The 10,371-nt window shown below is 43.1% G+C and overlaps 1 protein-coding gene across 1 annotated transcript in view; it reads left to right on the forward strand.

The window, feature by feature from the left end:
* Positions 1 to 10,371, forward strand: part of si:dkey-12j5.1 (probable assembly chaperone of rpl4) — a 73,635-nt gene that overhangs the window by 4,947 nt on the left and 58,317 nt on the right. The window contains exons 5-7 of the mRNA XM_048261654.1: positions 3,015 to 3,130; positions 3,291 to 3,307; positions 7,455 to 7,561. Of these exons, the coding sequence (XP_048117611.1) occupies positions 3,015 to 3,130; positions 3,291 to 3,307; positions 7,455 to 7,561 (240 nt within the window). The remainder of the gene's footprint in view (positions 1 to 3,014; positions 3,131 to 3,290; positions 3,308 to 7,454; positions 7,562 to 10,371) is intronic.

A 10,371-nucleotide genomic window follows, 5' to 3' on the forward strand; every position in this document is an offset into this window, starting at 1 on the left:
CTGCTCCGTGGAGCACTTGGGATAGCTTGCGGACGGCTTTCATAACTCACATCCCCTCTTCTGCTGTGTCATGATACGTTCCCATTCACAAACAAGCCCACACAAACATTTCTCTTGTCTTAATAAGTGTATCATTTCAGCAAAAAGCTAATCTGGTCTAACAGCTTGACTGTCTAACACATACTAAATAATCTATTTGTCTTAATTCCATTTCTAAATCAAAATGTCTTTGGGAGAAATAAGACACACTTTTTATATGTACAGTATGCAGTCTTTCTGTCTTTCTAGATGTAACTGTAGATCAATACTGTGTTCTAGTTACACTACTGACAAAATGTTACGATTATTGGACTTTCGGGTAGTGCTGGGTGGTATGACCAAAAATGTATATCACGGTATTTTTCAAAACTCTTACGGTTTCACGGTATATGACGGTATTTTTCCCCCCATGCATAATCAGATGTTCACAGCATTTTCTACAGGTTGAGAGAGGAATTGCTGCAGTAGCCTACATTGACTAAGGATGGTCTATTTTACTGTCATGATGTAGAATAACTCCACACTAGTGGTAATGCAGTTTTGCATGGCCCCAGAAAATGATGCTGTTTACAAAGAGCCACTCATGATTCTAATGAAGAATCTAATCAGAATGCAAAGACAATTGCAGTCAAAATACAGAACTTTTACTGTGCAAATTTCACAAACATCTTGTGTAAAACCAATACAAAAAGTAGTGCAACTTGCAATAATTATACTTTTTTGAAAATTATGCAATTTTTAAAATAAAACCTCTCTGCTAATACTTACTCTGTCAAATAGGCCTATCAGAAACATGCCTTATTGTTATTGTGTGGTTTACATGACGTTAGTGGTAGGCTAACGTTAACTTCATGTGGATGTGGATGTCTTGTTAGCCTGCCATGAGCTTGGTTGGGGTTACTAGGCAAAACATTAACAAAAAAGTTTGTTTTGGTGCACTGATGACAGTCAGGATCATTTCTAACTAGCCAGCTAGTATTGCTCAGTGCATGTCGTCTATAACCATAGACAACATGCTTTACTTGCTACCTGGATAATTTCAGTGAATATTCTTAAGGTGAGATGAACATTAAACGTCACTGTGTTCGGTGGGTTGCTACTGTAACTAACGACATCACCTACTAGCCAGCTAGTTACAGCTGTTGAACAATCTCAATAGAAACTAAATCTCTTTCAATGCAGTATCCCTTAACGTTTTTCCTTAACTAAAGAAACAATTTAAGGTATTCTGTGCAACACCCTTAAATAAACCCCTTACCTAAGGAGAAATTAAGCCTTAAGGGTCATACTTGGGGAAATACATGGGGAAAACCTATGGTGTTTTGTGTTTACCCTCACTATGCCTCACAGTGGCACCATGCGTGCGTGTGAAAAAAGTCCCGTCTGAAACACTGTCGCGCGGTGCAGCATTCCAAACGTTGTGTAATCAAATACACCGGTATGGCGGTATATAAAAAAAATCATATCATAACGAAAATATACACCGGTATACGGTGTGAACCGGTATACCGCCCAGCACTACTTTCGGTTGAAATTTCAGGATGAACCTAAAATCCACTATAACCTTAACAGGTGAACTTAATGTGACCTTCTCTAAACTTTTGAATGTGCATGTCCAACAGTTCAATGTTTCAGTACTTTCTGTACTGAAACATTAAATTTCACCCGAAAGCCAGATATCCCCAACTTTTTGTGAATAGTGTATTATTATTTCACATTGCATGCACTAAAGAACAGAGCCAAAGCTTCAGAAATCGTTGCACTCTTCAAATGCCTCCTTGCACTGCACAGTATTGATTCTGAGACTCGCAGGCCTTCAAGACACAATGGCTGCTGAGACTTATCACAGCCAATACAGTTATTGTATGCTTAATCATTATGCCTTATTGTCGATGGATTAAATACATTTTAAAATCGATCTTTCGTACAACTTGTAATGACAGTGGGAAAATGGGAGCAACTTTGGAGCTCTAGTGCCAACTGTTGACAAAGTCAGGACCAGCGTGGTACCTGGGTCCATCAGTCACTCACAGCCTATGGTCAAATGACTCCACATCAGTGTCAACATGAAGAATGGCAGTGAAAAGTGTTGCGGATAAGGAGCTTGTACCGTTTGCTGCAGTAGCCTGAAAAGTTGTGAGTTTGACTCCCAGCTTGCTCTAGGAAGTCAGGCTTTGCAATTAATTGACATCTGAAAGTTGCTTTAGCTAAAAGCATCAGCCACGACAGATAAAAACTTTAATTGAAACAAATTACTCTCTTAAAGCCTTTGTGCTTGTTTTAGTGTACAGTAGATGTGAAAAAGAGGGGTGAGGAGAGATCACCCTGACACAGATATATAATTCCATTATATCTTAAGGTGTTGAAGGAATTATACATGATCTGTCGCAGTGAAGGTGAAGGTGGCTGGATGGCTGCATTCTGCTCCCATTATCTTTAAATCGTTTTTACTGATTATTAATATTTTATTATTTTTTGCCCTATGTTGTCTTATGCCCGGGTCAGAATTGATGCATAAACCCGAGCTCCATCAAGCACAAGCATAAACCCAGCGAGCATTCCGAGTTCGGTCATTAACCCTCCCTGCACACAGGGTTATGACGTTTGTTCCATTAGGTTAGAATTTCATGGCGGCACCAGGGTAATGGCTTCACAGTTGAACACTCTCTGCCTTTGATTGCATTAGTGACCATTTCCCCCCTATTTGTTCTTCTTGACTGAATCACAAGGAGCTGGGTCTGGAACGGAACTGGTCCAGATATGGCAGAGATGCAGGAAGACCCATGTCTGGGGGGTTGGGGTGGGGGTGGATGGATTAACCCCGTCCAACAGAGTACGGTAGTCATTTTGATGTTAGAATCTCACATGGCTCCTTGTGCAGACAAAACCAAGTACAGCTTTTTGTTCAGACCTCTGTGTGTAAGCTATTCCAAGTACCTTTTACTAATGTGATGTTGATAACTCTTTTCTGATAGGCTGCCTCTGCTGAGGGGGCGTCGGCCTGTGGTGAAGAAGACGAACCAGCTGTGTCAGGAAAAGACCTGTCTGTGGCCTTCTGCTCTATGGCAGAGATTTACTTTACAGACCTCTGGTGAGCCTTGTGGACCGTTTTACGCACACACACACACATATCATGCAGATCACATCAAACAGAACACATCTGTGAGCATGATTTATTTCAGTCTGTCAATTCAAACAAACATTGAGCTGTCTCCTCTCTTGGTTTGGGCATTCAGCTATCCTGGTGTAAGTTTCGAGGAAGCCTTTTGTGAAAGTGTTTTGCAGAGTGCCAGAGATATCTCTTGCTCTGTCTGGAGAATTTCATGTAGACATAGCAAGTGTAAAACTCTAAATGCACGGGTGAGCAGACAGTTGGTTAATTGCTTGTTATTCTCACTCACTCTTCTTGGTTGGTAACCCCAAAGGGAAACCCTTTATGCTTTATGATTTTTTGATTCTTCTGCATATACTGTCTTCCAACAGTCTTTCCCCAATTTGAACTGATCTTTTGGAGTTCTCTGGACAAATCTTAATCTTTAGAATTGTCCATCTACATTTTATTTGATCATTGTAGATTTCACAAATGTATGGGGTGACCTGGTCACAGTTTTAAAGACTATTTATCAACTATTATCAACTACTTAACCTTTATTACATGTCCATTAGATGTGTTTTATGTGTTATAAGACCTATCACGATTCTAATATGCAGAATACGCCAAGGCTGAGTATTTCTGTATGAGAGAGAGCTAGTTCACCGGAGCAACAAAGGTGTTGAATTTTAGTCGTTTGTATTAAGGTGCCAACATAAGGACTAACGTTTCGATGTGTGCCACGTCTTCATCAGAATTGAAACGTTAGTCCTTATGTCCTTAATACAAACTACTAAAATTCAACATCTTTGTCGCTCCGGTGAACTCTCTCTCTCTCATACTGTATTCAGTCCTCTCCCGTCGATGCGCTAGATGTGACCTGCAGTAGCGCGGAGGTACATTTGTTTTGCTGAGTATTTCTGGTTTAGATAGGCAGATTAGTCTGGATGCCAGCCGAACTTAGCCCCGCCCACAAAATTTGAGGTCGGGAAGTTCGGTCTGGACTTGCTCCATTGTGGAGCAACGATGCCCGAACCAGAGCTGTTAGGACCAATCAGATTGGGCTTTGTACGATGATGGACAGATGAGCAACAGTGCCTCGTCTATCCTGTCATCTGAGCACGCTTCGGTTGATTTTGTTTGTGACAAAACACGCTGTGGCTAGAAGCTAGACAGACGGCAAGACCCCATAGGATAAATGCATATGTTATTTCCATGCGGTTTGGCCTTTCATTTACACGAAAACGGAGGTTTTATCACTGAAAACAATTATTTCTGAAAACTTCGGCCAAAGAAGATATGTGGGAAAACTCCGGTTTCACTTTAATCAAGGGAAAACAGTGTGTTTGCATTGTGACATGTTGCTCCCTCGTTTGTTTGAAATCTCTGATTGGCCACCTGTCTGCTTGAGGGGTTTGCGACACCCTTCCCCAACTGTTTTTACAGTCAGTGTTAACAGAATTATTTTTAAAAACGAATGAGGGGAAATATCCATTTTTCTGAATAGCCTACCTTTCCAGGCCTACGTATTTGTCTTAGATTTCACTATCGGGTGTTGTACAAGATATTGACAGCGCAATAACTTTAAAAAAAAGACCAGAAAGTAATGTTAAGGCATTTGTGGAGAAGAAGGATGGTTCGGGTGTTCTTCCTACAGCTCACGGTAAGCTATTTCATTGCTCGGTTAGGTCTATCCAATTGAGTGCAGAGGCATTTTCCCCCATATCGGGTTGAAACACACCCCATAACTACGTCCCAATGGAGCAGTATCAGACTCAAATTCTGATTAGAATCATCAGGCTGATGTTGAAAACAGCCCATTGTTGTTGTGTCACAACAACATATGAACCTGTACCTTTGAGAAATTAAGATGGGTTTTTAGGTGTTAATCTGTGGCTGGAGTGCATCTTTACATTTCTGTGGAGAAGTTTATGTTTTTCTGTGTAAAATAATTTAAACACTTCTGAAGCTGAGAATTATTTCCATAGCAATAAAAAGTTTCTGTTCAGAGCACGCAACCAATTTGACTAGAGAGTTTCATTTCTAAGATGCTTCTGGTCATTATGCTTCAATGTTCGCATTTTTGAATGGCACATCTTGAGAGAGAGAGAGAGAGAGAGAGAGAGAGAGAGAGAGAGAGAGAGAGAGAGAGAGAGAGAGAGAGAGAGAGAGAGAGAGAGAGAGAGAGAGAGAGAGAGAGAGAGAGAGAGAGAGAGAGATGCACTTTCAGAGTTATTGTGTGATGTGTGCACAGTGTGCGGTCATTAATGTAATGGCCTTGGTACTTTCTGCACCTGGCCCATGGAGAGAGAGAGCGACAGACAGACTGGGAGGGGGTGGGGTGTTACACAGCCACATAGAGAGAGAGAGAGGATAGGAAGAGAGAGAGAGAGAGAGAGAGGGATAGGAAGAGAGAGAGAGGATAGGAAGAGAGAGAGAGAGAGGATAGGAAGAGAGAATAGGAAGAGAGAGAGAGAGAGAGGGATAAAAAGAGAGAGGGATAGGAAGAGAGAGAGGATAGGAAGAGAGAGAGAGGATAGGAAGAGAGAGAGAGGATAGGAAGAGAGAGAGAGGGATAAAAAGAGAGAGGATAGGAAGAGAGAGAGAGAGAGGAAGAGAGATTTGCAGGAGGGGGAGAGTGTGTGTCATACAGGAAGGCGGATCGTTTGCCAGATCAGTAGGTACGGAGAGAAATGGAACTTTTCAACTTTCCGTCTCCTCTTTTGTCTTCCTCGGCTTCTTGGGGCGGAGTTGATTTAGCCGCGTGGAAGCATTTCCTGCCCTAATGAAGTATTGATTGGCGCGGGAGATGATGGTCTCATCACTGAGGTGATCGAGGGCGAGGATGAGAGGGCCTGATTGGAAACCCCAGGACAGAACCCAGCCGGGAATTAGTCTGGGATTCAGTCAAGCACCGGAGACACTAAATGCCATTAAGCCCGATGGCATTTACTGGCTTAAAGCGCCTGGATTCGGCAGAGCAGTCAGGCTGGAATGATTTCTGGAAGAGATTTAGATTGTTAGTGGGCTCATTTGCAGAATCCTTCTAATTGGGATTGATAGAAATTTCTGAACGGGTCCCAACACAGCATTGATTCTGAGGTCTGCCCTTATTCATCGGACTTTCCTATGGACAAGTGGCCTCGGCCAAGACGCTCGAATGAAGTGTAAACGTACACCATGTCCGAGTCCTGAAGCCGTGGTTGGACATTACACAACCATCATAATAACACAGCTGCTTTAAAATTGAATACATGCACTGGTGGTACCCAATTCAACCAAATCCATATTTGACAAAAACTACTTGGTGGAATGGAATGACGGACAACAACACATGCCCCTCTGTGTGAAAATGGAGAAGCACTACTGAATACCAAACTCAACAAGACTGTCCTTAAAAAAAAGGGATTACTGTGTTGAAAAACGCCAAGATTCTGCCAGCTCAGTTAATGCTTACTAGGCTATCTTGTGTAAGCAACATGCAAATGAACTTCATTGCCATTCCGTTACTGGATTCCCGTGTGTGAAAGGGTTGTCATAACTGTTGCATTTTTTGTTTGATTTATTCATGATGCAATTCACATCAACCTAATAATTGAACGATGAATGCAACATTCAGAGACGTGTGTGTGTGTGTGTGTGCGCGCGTGTGTGTGTGTGTGCATGTGTGTGTGCGCGTTCATAAAGATACACAAAGAAATAAATCAATACCGACACCGTCAGGGAAAATGTCATTTCTGTATGCTTAATTGACAGGTGTGTTTGGCATTAAACAGCTTTGGAGGGATGGAGGCAGTGATTTAAATGAAGATTGATCCAGCAAATGTTGATCGGAAGCAGTGGTCAAGTAGCCGTGTTAGCACTGGTTTGTAGCATGAGTGCTGCTGTGCAAAACCAGCTAAATGATTCAATGGTGGGCAGGTAAACAGGCTACATTATGAGTTTTACTAATGAGTGTTTTCTCTCGCGGTATTATTGTGCGCGCAGGTATTAGCGTGTGTGTGCATGTCTGTGCGTGTGTATGTGTGCGTGTGGTGTAATGTCGCGTGATGGGTAATGGGTATTGTGTGTGTGTGCGTGTCTGCGTTCTGTATGCGTGTATGTGTAATGTGTATTATTATTGTGTGTGCGCGTGTGTGTATGTTAGCGATGCGTGTATTATTATTAGCGCTGCAATGTATGTGTGCGTGTGTGTGTGTGTGCCAATGGATTGGCCAATTGATAGCGGTGTGTGCGTAATGGCGTTGTGTGGGTTTGTGTGTGTGTGTGATATTGATGCGTGATCGATGTGTGTGATTGTGTGATGGGTATGGAGGGGCAGCAGGCGCAAGGTGTAAAGAGGCCATAGCCAAAGCCCTGGAGTATGACCCCGTCAATGCAGAGGCACTGCAGCTAATGGCCAGTTACCTGTTCAGCACTCAGAACATGGAGGACACACACACACACACACACACCACACACACATGCACACACCACAGACACACACCTGCCTTACCACGCCACACCTGCTACACACACACACACACACACACACACCACACCACACACACACACACACACACAAACATTCTTCCACTCACACACTCAGAACAAAGAATAGCATTTACACACATTCCGTTGCTGGTTTGCCAATGTGCTTTTTGTGTGAAGTGCGACCATGTCTTTGAGTCATTCAGTAATCCATGTCTTGGCGTGTGTGCATGTCTTGTACGTCGTACACTCACACACACTCTTATGCCTGTAAATCGATTAGCATTGTTTTGTTTCTTTGTGTATGTTTGTGTGTGTTTCTGATGAAGAGACTTGCACAACAATAGATCCTCATGTCCTCCTAATCAAAACACATCAATCTCATTATGTGACAGTGACCATAAAGGGCAGCCCTAATCAGCGCCAGGGCATATTTAATGTGGAGTTGATGAAGTGCAGTGCAGTACATGAGACTTAACAAACCTATTGATCACCAGTGTACATGATTAAACAAATGGCTTTGGTAGGATGTGTAGATTTTTGAGTTGATGTTCTGTGAAGAACATCATGAGTGGTATTGTGCAGTATTGCGAATGTGTAGGGGTCTTCACAGTAGAGCATGGGTCTACGAATGTGTAGGGGTCTTCACAGTAGAGCATGAGTCTACGAATGTGTAGGGGTCTTCACAGTAGAGCATGGGTTGTTGACCATGCTCAATTCACACTTTTTTGCTAAATTGCTAACCAGTTTTGTGTAAGTGTGTGTCAGTTCTGTAGAAGGCTAAACGTCCTGTCCTGTCCTTTCATGCATACTTTGCTCAGGAAACAAATTAAAATTAAATCAGTCCAGGACCTACCATGCAGCTGCAAGCTGATACTGTGCAATGCTCCTGTGGGTACCATTTGCAGCCAGCAGAGAGCAGCGTTGCTCTCCAAAACTAACTCTTTGTGTGTGTTTGTGTTTGTGTTTGTGTGTGTGTGTGTGTGTGTGTGTGTGTGCGTGCGTGTGTGCGTGCCTGCACACATTTATCCTTCTCTGCCCCTCACCCAAGTTGCTGTGCTCTCTGTGCCAAAGCTCAAGGATTTAACGGCATTATGAAGAGCTGGTGGTGTGCTGAGGTCCAATGTCAGAATCCTCAGTGTGGCTGCTTCACCTCACTTCCCCACCTCTCCAGTCTCCAATCTCTATTCTGTTCTCTCTCTCTGTGTGTGTGTGTGTGTGTTCTTTACTTTGTGTGTGTGTGTGTGTGTGTGTGTGTGTGTGTGCCTGCTTCACCTCACTTCCCCACCTCTCCAGTCTCCAGTCTTTATTCTGTTCTCTGTGTGTCTGTGTCTGTGTGTGTGTGTGTGTGTGTGTGTGTGTGTGTGTGTGTCTGTGTGTGTGTTTTTAATCCGGCCACAGTGTTGTTTGTTAAAACCACAGTCTGCTTTCCACAAGTAGTTTACCTGAACAGATGGTGACTTTAGTAGTTGATGCCTGGTACAAACTGTACTGCGCAAGAACTAGCCTAAGGACTTCTTCTAAGAAATTCTTCTGTGATATGTCTGGTGGAAAAAAAGCCCTCTGTAATCCTATAGAAGTGATCGCCCACGAGGAGCTGTCCAAGGTGCTCCCAGAGTGTCGCCTGCAGTTTAGCTAAACCGGATAAGAAAAGAAATGTGTTAAATAAATGTGCCGCCAGTGACACTCCTGATGCTTACTGCGACCACTCAGGAAGCTGAAGCAGCTGTTTTGTAGTCAGTTATGTATTCCCACCATGCCTTGCCCTGTCAGAAGAGACCCCTGTTCCTACAGCCTCCCGACCAAAGAACAATCAGCCACACGTAGCAGTGATCCCGTAACAGTGATCCCATCAGTGCAAAGCGGTCTCGGGTGGAACATAAAGGCAAACCGTTGTGAAGCAATATAAGGGGTTTTTACAGGAGGCAATCCACGTTTATTGGCTATTACGGCGCTACAGAGGCTGAGTATTGCACATTATGGGAGACAAAGCAGGGGTTTGGAGGGGGCCGTAAGGGAAGCTATTTGAGGAACTTCTGCTTCATCTGAGGTGGTAGAACAGTATAATGCTTTTGTTGCAATGAAGTCATTGCCTATAATGTAGAAGAAATATGAGAACAAAGACCTAATCAATGTTAGGTCCATGATAGCCTGGCCACAGCCACCTAGATCTCCTTTCAGGGAGATCCTAGTCTGGGACACCATAATAATTCACGTTTCCAACGGTCGGCAGATAACCTGCCCAGTCAGCGACGAGAGGGGATGACGCTAAAGTTTCGAAATCGAGAGTGGCCGTAGTAAACTGTGGTAGCAATGTCTGCAAACATCAAAAATGGCTGTTGAAAGAATGTGCAAATGTATTTACGGCCAAGGTAGGCCTGCATACATTGTTTCCTGACTGTTGATGCTGTTTATTGTCCGTTTGTAAAGTTTAGGCGAAGTAGGAACGTTAGGAGTCCCAGATCAATGTGATTGGTTAGGCTGGACCAATGATTTCAAAGTTAACACTATGTCTACGCCGTCACCATGCTAGTGTTGGAGAGGTTTCCCAATCGTGAGCGTTCAGACTGTTCACAAAGTGAATGAGTTTGGTTTTAACCAGACTAGGTTCAATGAAGCCTACAGTTAACACTGTAACAGTGTAGTTAAAATGTTTGGTTTGGATTGAGGGAGGTTCAGTTACAGTCATACACTTTCCCCTCCATTTTAATTTGGAAATCTGGAATAGAAACCAACTAGTGTTAACATGGCACCAAAATTCTGCCTTTGAT

The sequence above is a fragment of the Alosa alosa genome, chromosome 13, assembly GCF_017589495.1.
Source record: "Alosa alosa isolate M-15738 ecotype Scorff River chromosome 13, AALO_Geno_1.1, whole genome shotgun sequence".
Lineage (NCBI taxonomy): Eukaryota > Metazoa > Chordata > Actinopteri > Clupeiformes > Clupeidae > Alosa > Alosa alosa.